Source organism: Musca autumnalis, unplaced genomic scaffold (assembly GCF_047663935.1).
Source record: "Musca autumnalis isolate F117 unplaced genomic scaffold, ASM4766393v1 scaffold_2, whole genome shotgun sequence".
Lineage (NCBI taxonomy): Eukaryota > Metazoa > Arthropoda > Insecta > Diptera > Muscidae > Musca > Musca autumnalis.
In genome coordinates, this window is record NW_027411755.1 from 175,618,825 (window position 1) to 175,632,930 (window position 14,106).

Sequence of the window (14,106 nt, forward strand, 5' to 3'; positions counted from 1 at the left end):
AACAAGGGTTTTATAGATTTTTTTCATTTAAATCTACCTCTTTACTTATACCATGGATAAAGATCTTTGAAAAATATTCTTAACCCAGATAAAGCCATTGGTCGTTTAAACGCCACAAAAAATGGTTGCAAAAATTGACATAAAACTCTGTTTTTTTTTTCGAATATTTTTGTGGGGTTTTTTGCATTTTGTTATAGTATTGTCTGTTATCTGTAATTTCACGCTGATAACGCATCATTTGACCTACGCATTTCCACGCAATTGGCCAAATACCCAAGCTATTCAAAAAAAATCGACTTTTTTGTCATTTTCGACTTTTGAAGAAAAATTTAAATATGCGATAAAAATTTACTCAAAAATAGCTGTGTCTGGTTACCCTAAAATTTGTAACAATTTGTCGATGGTCAGACTAGCAAGGTTTCTTGAAAGTCCCGGTCCACACTACAGTGAATTTCATTAAAAAATTTCATGAAATTAGGTGTTCTTAGGTTGAATTCCTCACTACAGCAATTTCATGATTTTACTCTTCTATGGAACTCGATCTATAGACGCGTAATTTCATGTCAAAATTTCAATGAAATTACTCTAGTGTGGCCCGGGACAAACCAATTTTGTTAAAGTTTCGTTAGTGTCCACACACGATAACGTGAAGTTTAAGATTTTTGCGTGTCCTCTTTATTTTACCATTCGCGTTTGTTGTGTTTCTCATACCAATAAAAACAAAAAAGACATAAATAAACCAAAAAACAACACAAAATTATTAACATTAATAATTAAATTAATATTAATAGTTAAATTTTCACTATTTCATTAATTAAATGTGTTTATTAAATCTTTTTATGTTTGTTTTGTTGTTAACGTTTGCTTGAGAAAATAAAAATGAAAGAAAATGGAAGAAAAATCTTGCAACGAAAAACAAGAAGAGGCAACATAACAAACACAGAAAACCATGTACATGGGTTTCACTACTTCATACCCCTCGCCTATAAACCATAGCCGACCAAGAAGAGCGAGCGCTTAAATTGTTTATGTGTGGGTAAAATTACACTGACAGAACAGGGTGATGATTTTCATATTGAGTGTGAAATGAAAAATATATTGTTGGCGCGTTCGCTTTGTATGACTTAAATTAAAAATAATATAAATAACTTCATAATTTGAAAAGTATTTTTCTTCATATGTTAATTTTTTTGAGAGAAAAAACAAATTGTATATAAAAATGATTTTTTAAGACTTTCTAAGCATACATACATTTTTTATTGTTGCATTGCAGACGAGGCATTCTGCGTCATTAAAAATATTAATACAAAACAAAAATCATTTTCAAATTCTTCCCTCCACATATTTGCTGTACAACTGCAAAATCTTTTCTGTGTACCCAAAAATAAACAAATAAAGCGGCATCAACCTGCTTGCATGAAATTCAGTACAAGACTGAAGTAAAAAAATCAAAACATTTGCTCTCTTAGAACGTTTTCAGACGATAAGGTTTGACTGCTCAAAAACGTGGTTTCCGTTTTGACTCTCATTCGTAATTTTCACATCTAGTGTTGCGTTTTTGAAGTCATTGTATACAAGCGTATTTTTTGAACAAAAAGAAGTACGGTTTTACATAAATGTACCAAAAAGGTTTGTGTGTATTGTATTTAAAAATTAAAAAAGTAATTCTTGTGAATCTCATAAAATTGGGTAAAATGTATGCGTTGTTAAAATTGTTGCCTCATGCGCGCATGCCATCCCTGTAGGAAATGTCAATAGTGATTCTATACTGACTTACTACTGACATTGTCAACAGTACTACTGACAAACTGTAGACAACTAATGTAATTTCCTATAGACATTTTGTATGAACGTGTCATTCGAAAGTCAGTACTGACATTGGAACTAGTATGTCAGTAGTAAGTCAGTAGTTCCTGAGGAACCATGTGTTGACATTGGAGGTAGTGAGTCAGTATAGACATTGGAGGTAGTGAGTCAGTAGAGACATTGGAGGTAGTGAATCAATAGTTCATAAAGGGTCATATGGAGACATTGGTACCAGACTCTCCTTGCTAAGTTTTTTGGCTTATATGAACTTTTTATAGAGTAAAAAGCTATATGGTACATTTAATAAGACGATGATCTTACACTTTTGTTTAAAAAGTATATTTTATTAAAGAGAAATACATATTATTGAAAATGCTAAAAAAGTACAAATTGCGTATAACGTGTTTCAAATAAGGGCGAAGTCCAAGATTCCACATAAGTTCAAAATAAAGCCAATGTTTTCGAGGCTGGCTAAACATTTGAATATTTAAATAAGAACAAAGTCGTTTTCATTGTCAGAAATATCATCGCCTTTTATTTTCTTGGCCATAAGACTTGGTGCGACTTGTCTGCTCAAAATATTTCTTCTTCTGCTGCACTTAACCTTTTATCATGCGATTCGCTGAATGTTGATATAACATCTAGAAATTGAAAAGAATAATCATGTATAAAAAAACAAAATGTCCTTAAATTTGCTTACCTATTACAGCTGTATAAACAATGGACATTATAATTCATTATTATGTCGTGTTCAAATATGTATATTGGGTTCAGCATTTCGATCAAGACGGGACATTATATTCGCCAGGCTCCACAATCTTCTCTAAAGATTCCACAAAATGTCTACCTGTCGAAATTTCACCACACATGTTGTCAGCCGCCTCAGAATTTGTATTTTCATAATTGTCAATTTTTTCACTTGTCTTTTATAATTTCTTTTGGTCATACTTGTTATTAAAAGCTGAATCATACCTTAAATACACGATATTTTATTGATTTTTCACAAAAACACTTTTTTCACGAAGCGCCAAAATTATTTTACACCAAACAATCGATGGGCTATCAGCTGTTAAAATAATCAATGCTTCTTCTTATTAAGATAAAAGTATCAATAGTTGACAACATGTTGACAAAGTGTTGACCTTGTCACCATAATAGTAGACAAAGTTGTGACATGTCGACACATGTCCCCATGCTTCCTACAGGGATGTAAAAAATAATGTAACAATTCTTACCACCTGAAGGTAAGATGATACCTGCGTTACCAGCGTAAATTTTTCAAGAAAGATTTTTATGAAATAGGGAAATACCTTTGTTATTAACAGGTACATAGAAGTCATGTTTTATAGAACACCTTTATTTGTAAAAAATATGATGAAACAGGTAGATAATATCTTACATGCTAGTGTTGTATGTATGGTACTTTATGTACGTTTTCGTTCACTTACTTCCACATTTTGTTTCAACACTGACACAATTTACGAATGACAATCAAAACGGACAACGCATTTTTGAGCAGGCAAACCTTATCGTGTGAAAACGTTCTTACTTTGCGTTCGGGTCGCGTGTGTGTGATTTGCCGAAAAACTTCGTAAGTCGATGGTCAGACTAGCACGATTTCAACATGGCGACGTCAAGTTTATAGGCGAGGGGTATAAAGTAGTGAAACCCATGTACATGGTTTTCTGTGTTTGTTATGTTGCCTCTTCTTGTTTTTCGTTGCAAGATTTTTTCTTCCATTTTCCTTCATTTTTATTTTCTCAAGCAAACGTTAACAACAAAACAAACATAAAAAGATTTAATAAAAACATTTAATTAATGAAATAGTGAAAATTTAGCTATTAATATTAATTTAATTATTAATGTTAATTATTTTATGTTGTTTTGGTTTATTTATGTCTTTTTTTGTTTTTATTGGTATGAGAAACACAACAAACGCGAATGGTAAAATAAAGAGGACACGCAGAAATCTTAAATTTCACGTTAACGTGTGTGGACACTAAGTGCTGTTTTACATTTAAGCGATTTGTCTTACGATTTTTTGTCTCCTCTTTGCTCATCTTCGTAAATTTCACACACAGGGTTGCATTTTTTTGTAACATGGTACCAAGTGTACATTTTGTTAAAAATACTTAATGTAAAAAGAAGGTATTTTATAAAAATATGTTATACAAATTTTAAAATGCTTATAACAAATAATCATTTTATGCTTTAAATGATTTTTTATGCACAAAATTCATTGCAAAACTAAATTTTGTTTCAATTTCTCTTACTATGTTTTGCAACTCTGCCTAACAAGAATAACCACCACAAAGAGGAGACAAAAATCGTAAGAGAAATCGCTTAAATGTAAAACAGCACTAACGAAACTTGAAAAGAAACTTTACCGAAATTGGTTTCAAGAAACCTTGCTAGTCTGACCATCGACTAACCAAATCAATTCCCACGAACGGGTTTGCTATAAACTTGACGTCGCCATGTTGAAATCGTGCTAGTCTGACCATCGACTTTGTACCAATTGTTGCTGGAAGTCGTCTGTTAACACAAAAAACCAGCAAAAGAGAGCGATTCGAGAGAGACATTTTGACAGATCTTTCACTGAGAGCTTGCAAATTCTTGCTGGACAAATTTCTTCTAGCAAGCACTTGCAAGCTCTTCTTCTTCCTGAAAACAATCAATTAGCTGTTTTTAGTTTTTTGTTGATTTATGTTTGTGAACATTAAAAACAATTTTATTGTGGAAATAACATAGTCTAACCCCCATTTTTATAAGTATTCTTTTGTTATAGTTTGGATTTACCGAACTGATTTATAGCGTTCCGATTAACTTAAAGTTAAAAGTGATGATTGAATTTCAAGGAGGAGCTTCTTGGAATTAACTTTCAATGTAAAAATTATATTTTTAATGCCTCCAAATTAGTTTATTTTGCGTTTTCAAATCCATCAGATAGTAAAAGAACACATATAATAATGGCCCTAATTGTATTGTTTTATGGAGAACAAATTTGTAAAGTGGAAAAATACTTTTTTGTTTCATTTTCTTTTTTATTTTTAATAAAATACAAAGTGTTTGCTTCCTTTGTTGGCGGACAAATTGTTCTGTTTTGCTTGCTGGTTTTTGCTGGGAAGGTGTCTGTTTACTTTTTAAAATTTTCTAGCAAAAGAGAATAAAAACCCCTTACTCTCTGAGAAAGTTCTTGCTGGGAAAGTAACCAGACAGACTTAATGTTAGAATCATATAAAGTCAGGGATTTGTTAGGAAAATAGTAAGAGTATTTTCTCAATCAAAAACTAAGGGATTGGCATGTGAGGATACACCTATATTACCCCCAAAGTTTTTGGAACTTTTAAAAGAAGGCCCGATTGCAGGAAACTATGCGTTCTAGAGAAAAAAGTTATTTTTTAAAAAATGCTTAAAAAATCTCAAAAATATAATTTTCATATAAAATTTTAAGTTTTCTCGCAAAAAAAAATCTCGGCGCTAAGTGGGTTAAAAAAATCCAAGATTATTGTTGTGAAGGTCTTTGAAAAAGATTCTTTAAAAATCCACGATTATTGTTGTAAAGATCTTTGAAAAATATTCTTAAAAAAATCCGCGATTATTATTGTGAAGGTCTTTGAAAAATATTCTTTAAAAAATCCACGAGTATTGTTGTGAAGGTCTTTAAAAATATTCTTTAAAAAATCCACGATTAAAATATTCTTGAAAAATGCACGATTATTGTTGTGAAGGTCTTTGAAAAATATTCTTTAAAAAATCCACGATTAAAATATTCTTGAAAAATGCACGATTATTGTTGTGAAGGTCTTTGAAAAATATTCTTTAAAAAATCCACGATTATTGCTGTGAAGGTCTTTGGACAATTTTCTTTAAAAATCCACAATTACTTTTGTGAAGGTCTCTGAAAAATATTCTTTAAAAAATCTTTGAAAAATGTCGATATTATCTTGAATCCACAAAAATGTTCGTGAGAAATCTATAAAAAAAAAAGCTGTCAAAAATATGATCCTGTAGCGTTATTTTATTTAAACTAATTGAAATTTATTTAATACAATAAATACTTTTAGACGAAAAACAAAATATGGTTTTTGAGAATTACTTTTACTTTTTTGAAAATACAATTTTAAAGCTTAGTTTTATATTAACAGACGACATACATACAATCTGTTAATGGAGAATATTTGTATAAAATTTGTCACGATTCGTTTTTATATAAATAAATACCTATTTTAAACTAACAATAATAATTGTAATAAAATTACACAGAAGACCTGTTCAAAGATAATATAAATATTTTGTTTATGAAATATGATAATGTTTCTCTAACGGTGGCTAATTAGTTACGTGTGTGTTTTTGTGTAGGTACCACTTTTTATTCTTGCAATAAAGTACAAGCATCATACATTTGTGCAGCGATACGTAGATATGCCGTTTCCTTGGCAGGTATATATTTCATGGCCCGATGTACCAATTTGCTTAACGCATTCAACTGGATATCATGAGGTTCCGAGGCGGTGATTTGCAAATCATAGTTGTCACTCGTTTCGGTCTATACAAAATTGGGAAATTTAATTAATAAATCAAGTAAAAGTTTGATTATATTTTCTTCGATAAATTTGAATTTTGATATGTAGAAGATGGGGTATCAAAAACAAGAATCGTACCAAATGTGTATTTGTATTATTTTTGTGGATAATAGACGGCAGCAACACTTACAAGATTATCCAAATAACTCAGCAATTGTTGTCCCACGGAAGCGATTTGCAGAAATGCCCCCTGTGATGTTTTAGAATATAAATCTAAACGACGACCAGCAATTTCCAGTAGCATTCTACCAATGAATTCATCTTCGGCTATATCGTTAAGTAATAACTCTGCATTGGCATCAAATCCATGGGCATAGAGATCAACAATCTGGAAAACATTTGGCATTACTCCTAATTGGAACAACACACACACAATAATCACATTACCTGACGCCTTCTTAAAGCCTTTTGATCTGAACCCCAACTGTCGGCCAATTTGAAAATTTTCTCCATATAATGACAATGTTCGGCAACGAAAAGTTGTTCCAAATCCTCTCGAATCAAATCCATTGATGCTGTTATAACTTTGCAGAGAAAATCGGTGCGATGTTGTTGTAAAACCATATCAGGTGCGGGTAAACCGAAATTCAACTCCTTATTTATATCACCGAAAAAGGCCTTATTACTCATGGCATCGAAAACCAATGTCAAAGGTTTCGATATTCGCAACTGAAAGAAGGCAATGAAGTGCAGAACAGTACACAATTCATAATGCAACTTTAGCTGTTCCTTGATGGCATGATGTTGTTGTAAAGCTAAAAATTGCAGCGGTGTTTGCCCTTCAGCCAAAGATACCTCAAATTTCAAATCATATGATTGATGATTCAGCGATTGTTCTAAATGTTCCAAAAAGAGCAGACACAACTCAAGAAATTCCGGTACACATGCCGAGGACATCTCAATATCCTGTTGACACAATTTATCCTTTGGTAATCTTCCCACCTTGTGTATCAGTTTTGCTGTACTTTGTAGAGGATATTTTATCGCAGCCTGCCACAACATACAAGCGGTACCATGCTTTAAGGCCAAATCTGTTACGCGAAATTGTTTCAAACACTCAATGGCAGCTCGAAAGTGTTCCAAACTTGTCAGGTTTTTACTCCAATAAATCATATAATGCCACGTAAGAAGACTCAACAGGGATCCTGATTCTAAACTGAAGGGAAAATGTTTTCGCAGCAATGACAACTTCATAAGAACAGCATCCAAGTCACCAGTTTCTTCGTATTGCGATGTTGTCTTGCTGACATTCAAATCATTTTCTCCTCCTCCTTCTTGTACTATTTCAGCTTTATCGATTTCGACAATTTTCGAAGGATGTATTCTTGTGTTTATTAGCCATTTGGCAGTTAGATCTGTGACAATTCCTTTGCCACCACTGACTATGGCTTTTAAACTGCAATCGGGTTGTTCGTAGGGTATTTCGGGCATTACTGGTTCCAGGCTTATGATGGGATATCTAAATAGAACAAAAATAGAAAAGAAAATTAATTGGAGTTGTAGGTAGAAAAGAAGTTTCCCGTGTGCCTTCGGCGGTGTCAATCACGCCATACAGCCGAATAAACAACCCTCCGAACTGTTTCAAAGTCTCCGACTGTCAAAAACACGGGTCAACACCAGTTCAATTCCTGTTCCTGATTTGTTTGTCTATCAGGAGGATCATTATGTGTTAACAATGATTAAAAACTTACTCCAGAATCGCACCCAATACTGCAATATCCTCCAGTTTGCCTATGAGTAAACTCCACTGAGCTTCATCGTGAGATATGCGTTCAAAATTGTCATTCTCTTGTTGGGGACTCTCATCGCAGGAACCCTGAAATTAAAACAAGTAAGAAAAGCGTTAAGTTCGGTCGGGCCGAACTTTTTATACCCTCCACCACAAATTTCAGCCATTTCGGTGGATTAATGTGGCCACAACCTTCAAAATACCGAAATTCTAAAGGTACCGTTCTATGGGGGCTATATGATGGCGTGGACCTATACCTACAAATTTCTGGGGGAAAGTTTTATATGCCTAAAGAAGACTAAATACCAAATTTCAGCCATCTCGGTGTGATAATGAGGCTAAAACGTTCAAAATATCGAAAATCGGGAGATACTGTATTATGGGGGCTATATCAACACGTGGGCCTATATAAACATTTTATGGCAGAAATGTTTCTTAGCCTCTGGAAACACAAAATACAAAGTTAAAACCGATTATTTGGTCAAATGGGTCAAATAGATTCAAAATATATTAAAATGACGCGTATTTTATAAGGGGCCTTATATGGGGGCTATACCAAAACGTGGACCTATATAACCCATCTTTGGAAGGAATGTTTTTTGACCTCTGAAGACACAAAATACCAAATTACAACCAATTCTGTGGTCAAATGGGTCTAATACATTCAAAATATATTAAAATGACGCGTACTTTATATGGGCCCTTATATGGGGGCTATACCAAAACGTGGACCTATATAACCCAACTTTGGTAGGAATATTTTTTGGCCTCTGGAGACACAAAGTACCAAATTACAATCAATTCGGTGGTCAAATGGGCCAAATATCTTAAAAATTCCTTAAAACGACGACGCGTCACGCGTCATTTTGTATGGGGGCTATACGAAAGCGTGGACCTACATAGCCCGTTTTCAATACCAAAAGTCCTACGTAAATATAACATATTTTCCCAAAATTTCATCAACCTACGTCAATCCGTTCGGACGCTAGAGTGATTTCCACAGACGGACAGACGGACGGACATGGCTATATCGATGTAGAATTGCACGCTGATCAAGAATATATATACTTTGTGGGGTCTACAATGATTATTTCGAGTAGTTACAAACGTAGTGACAAACTTAATATACCCCCATCCTATGGTGGAGGGTATAAAAATGTAAAGTCTTTTCTTTGGAGAATGAAAATCAAAATTACATACCTCTTTGAATTCACGCCTCAGCGAAACGGCTACAGTTTTACATACAATAGCCACAAGCAAACCCAAAGACTTGGGACTATCCAGCAGCAATTCTCTAACATATTGCCACCAGGACGATATGGCATTGTATGCATAATCATTTACAACGTCTCCAGCTAATTGGCAAATGGCTTTGACCATCTCTGCCAGCCGAGACATATCAGCAATGACTTCATCACTAAGGAAAAGAGATGGGAGGGAAACATGTAACATTATATAAAATATTTCCAATGTAAGTATGTATGTTTACCAGTTTCTATATACAAATGGTTTTTCCAACCAATAGTAGAGGGCCAAAACTAACAAATCTTGATGTGGTATCAACGATTTTTCGGCAGCCAATTTAAATTGATCGAAACAAAGGCCTTCGGTAAAGAAACGATTAAACAGCTTGGAACTGACTTCCCCAAAACTTCTGGACTTTTCTTTTTGCAAGGGAATACACGTTTCCTGATCAACTTGGAAGATGTTTAAGAATTCCACAAATTCACCAACATCATCAAATTCCGCACCAAATGTCACACCGCGTACTGTGGTGCCAAATTCATTCATTTGTTGTTTCAAAAGATAGGATTCACTGAGCAGCAAAACCAATTGTTGTATTATAACCAAATCCGATTCGTCCAATTCTAATGTTTCCACGTATTCCCGCTTTTGAGGTACTTTCATTTCCATATAGAATATACACAGACGTTTGTAGTTCTTTATGACAGTTTGAAAATGTTTATACTCATCGAGAGACTTGATATTATATTTGTCGGGATGCTCAATTTGTTGTTGCAGTGTGAGATCGAATGCATTTATAATACTCTGGAATATGGGTGCCCGCAATTGTTTACTTTTTAATATCATTTCCAGGCATTGTTGTCGTACTTCAATGGTTTGAAAATCAGCCGCCATGGAACTTATTTCTTCTATATCTAATTTTGTATTGTCACTGGAGCGTAATAGATTCTTTAAACGTCGCAGCAGATGTATATCTTTGGAGGTGGCAGAATTGGCGGTACTCAAGGCATAATGGAAAGGTATTTGTATTTCCTTGACACTAGAATCACTGGGATCCATAAACAAACAAGTACTGATTTGTGTGCGGTTTTTACTATCCGGCGTGAGGCCTTAAGGTAGGAAATAGTAATAAAAAGAGAGGGAACATTTAAATGAGACCTTATATACATATGGCTGACTGCTTACCCAGTAATCCATGAGTATTATAAGCCAATTGACCATTTTTACAAACCGTAAAGGCAGCAACTTTTGGTCCATATTGCAGCGGCCATATTTCAAGACAACCCAAGCGTGCGGCGTATATCACCAAAAACAATGTTTTTCTCCTTGAAGTCTGTACCCCCTTGAGTGTTTTCTCCTTGACTGGTACAAATGCACATTGTGCCTCACGATAGCCCTTCCATACCCTAATAATTTCTGATCTTTGTGTATCCACCAGTAGTACTCTATCCAAACTATCAATTACAGCCGCAATTCGTCCATTCGGCGCTATCACAATGGTGTTACCATCACGCTTCTCATCAAAAAACTGACATTTCGTACGCATTTTTAATTCTTTGCCTGCTCCCAGTTGCGGCTGTTCATCCGGCGATGGCGTGGGTGGTGGCGCAGGACGTCCAAACAGATTACCCATAATATTACGATATGCCATACCTATTACATCTTTGGCAACTTCACCAATTGAAATTGTCTTATATCCCTCCTCAGCTAGATAATAACCCAAACATGGTTCTGCCCCCACCCCCACAACTGTTGAACTTTTCATTGTTGTGGAGGATACACGAGCATGAAAGCCAAACGAAACACATTGATCAACAATGTTGTCATAAACTCTGGGAGTCTGAGTCGAATCAATAATGGCATCATTAATAATTGTCTCCCGTTCATTGGGAAATGTAAATTTTTGAAAAGGCAGTAAATCAGCAGTCTCAGCAATGGAATTTATACGTCCAATTGTACGATTAAGATTGTGTCGTAAGTTGTTTAAATGTGGCACTAAATCGGAACCTTTAAGTATGCAAACACTATGTTCGTAGACAATGTAGAGAAAAGCATCTGCTTCGGAATGTCTTGGAGGTGTGTAGGCTTTAATGACTTGTACGGGGCTTTCATGATAACTGTAGAAGAAGAACATAACATATTAAAGTTCCAATCATTTTTCCCTACATAACAACTTCTTACCTTTGTGAATACAACTTTATACCTGAATCTGAATAAAAAACCACCATACCAGAACTTAAACCCATTGCAACACATGTCCATTCGGCACCTGAGCTAACAGTTTTGCCAAACATCGGCAAGCACAAAACAGATGTGACAATTTGATTTGGATCCTCCAATTCCCCACACCAGCTTAATGTGTATGTGGATGTTTGCAATTTGCTGTCCCAGTTTGAGCTTAACAGAGCCAACTTTTCACCCAAGGCCATCGCAATCATTTCACCAGCAGGTGATATGGAATAATTTACACCATTTAACCAGTTGTCATCTGGAATAGACGAATCAAACGAATCAATCACTTCGTATTTTTATTGGTAATATTTTTGAGTCACTTACCATGTTTAAGTCCAAAATATTCCTGGACTTTGTGGAAATCTTTGAGATTTCCATATGTTTTAACTTCACAGGACATGATATTTACAAAATTGTGCCAAGTTTGTCAACGTTTCAGAGGAAGTAAAGTAAATTTTTAGTAGGATATGTTCTAAGAACTTGATGTGAAAAATTGCTTTGTTGTTTTGTTTTGACAAACAAGAAAATAAAACAAAAAGAGAAAAGGAATATGGCGTAATGTAAAATCATGGATAAATATCAGAAATCAAAACAAAATTGCATAAAACAGCTGTTTTAAGGCCTCCACTCACCTATCAGCATGCTGGAATAAGAAGGTGTTACATCAAATCCATGGTAGAATAAAGCTGGAAACACATACAACGTTTGAGTAAAGTTTTGTGTCGTTTTGGCCGTTTTTACACTGTTGGGCATGATGCCGAAAAATTCAAATTCATTTGAAATATATGCAGGCAAACAGATAAACGCTGGACTTTGGTATCGTCGTCGCCCTGTTGTTGTTGTTTTTTTCTCGACGCCCAACGCAAAACTTTAATCAAACGTTGTATCTGTTTTCAGCTTAAGAAGAGCTTTGTTCCTTTACTTTTTTAATGGTAAGAGTGGTAAAAAGAAAAGTGTCAAAATTGTTCAAAATTGCTCTCTCATGAACATTTTTACCAGAAAAGTAAAGGAACGGAAAAATGGTAGATCCGGCAGCAATGTCAGAAAAAAACATAAAAAATCAATTTTCGTCCTTTATTTCACAGTTTTTAATTTAGTGTTGTCAGTGTTCGACTTTTTCTTCGGTTTTTCGTCCATTTTGTAAAATAATAATCAAACAAAAGTCGAAAAATCAGTTCTGCCATTTTCTACCTGCAGAAATTTTGTTGGTAGCCTGTGGTAGAAGAGAAAGCCATTTTAGCTCTCTCTCCCCTCTCACTCTCTTAAAAATTGCTTCCAGTTTTGCCACTTTTCGGGGTTAAGGAACGCTTTGCAGGTTAAAAATGGTAACAAATGGTTAAAATGGTAACCTCAGGTAAGTAAAGGAACACAGCTAAGGGGTAGTTTACACTATATGTAAATGTCATATGACATGAAATTTTCTATCGTTATATATTCGCTAATATGTGTAATATTGGAGATTTTCCTTACGCCATTTACTCTGTGCGTCCACACCAGAAAAAATGTAAAAAACTACGTCTCCACATTGCCTCCGTGGGTAAATATGGAACGTTTTTATTTCGTGTCATATGACATTGACAGATAGTGTAAACTACCTCTAAGGTGTTACACATGGTGGAATAATAAGGTGTAACGCCAAAAACAGCTGATCTTCATACCAATTGTCAAAATACGTTATTGTGAATAAAATCACATACAAATATAAACAGCATATAATTCAATTTACAACAGCTTGTTTTTAAAATTCATGTTCGATCAGCTGCGCATATGCATCTACCTTGATAATTGTGATATGTTTGAAATCAACAAAAAATAAGTATTAACACCGGGGTGTATTTTAGGATTTCGTGAAATCCAGTGGATTTTGGAGCGTAAATGTAAACTTGGCATAAGTTTACATTTACGAAATCCACTCGATTTCAACTGTCAAATCCATAGCTCAAACGTCAAATGAAATCTCATCTGGATTTCATTTGACGTTTAACCTATGGATTTGACAGTTGAAATTGAGTGGATTTCGTAAATGTAAACTTAGCATAACACTTTCTTATTCCACCATGTTGTTACATCAAATCATGTCAAACGTCAAATTTGCTCACAATAATGCATTACTGTGAATTGCGTGTTTACATTTTGTATGTGATTTTATTCACAATAAGGTATTTTGACAATTGGTATGAAGATCAGCTGTTTTTGGCGTTACACCTTATTATTCCACCATGATCAAATCATACCAAACGTCAAATTTGGTCACGATAATGTATTATTACCCAGCAAAAAGTTTGCATCCTCGGATGCATTTGAATCACTACAAGTGTACGGTACATTTGCCGTTGGAGTACATCTTTTCCTATGAATTCACTTATGAACTTTACAAGAGAGCGCGCACCTAGGATGCACTCCATTTTGCTTCCTCAGCACACAGCTAGGATGCACTCCATTTTCGATCAAAATCACTGCTTAAGATGCAGTGCTTTGGATTGAATTTATATGCGTTCTTCGGATTGC

At 34.5% G+C, this 14,106-nt stretch overlaps 1 protein-coding gene across 1 annotated transcript; it reads right to left on the bottom strand.

Moving 5' to 3' along the window:
• Positions 1-5,807: 5,807 nt before the first annotated feature.
• Positions 5,808-12,248, bottom strand: Rab3-GAP (Rab3 GTPase activating protein). Its single transcript, XM_073969975.1, has 10 exons — positions 12,231-12,248; positions 11,923-12,094; positions 11,548-11,854; positions 10,552-11,483; positions 9,611-10,475; positions 9,322-9,538; positions 8,084-8,208; positions 6,780-7,851; positions 6,523-6,720; positions 5,808-6,355 (listed from the first exon to the last, which is right to left on the bottom strand). Exons 2-10 carry the CDS (start codon positions 11,996-11,998, stop codon positions 6,179-6,181), a joined length of 3,969 nt encoding a protein of 1,322 aa, XP_073826076.1. The 5' UTR covers positions 11,999-12,094; positions 12,231-12,248; the 3' UTR covers positions 5,808-6,178.
• Positions 12,249-14,106: the final 1,858 nt, after the last annotated feature.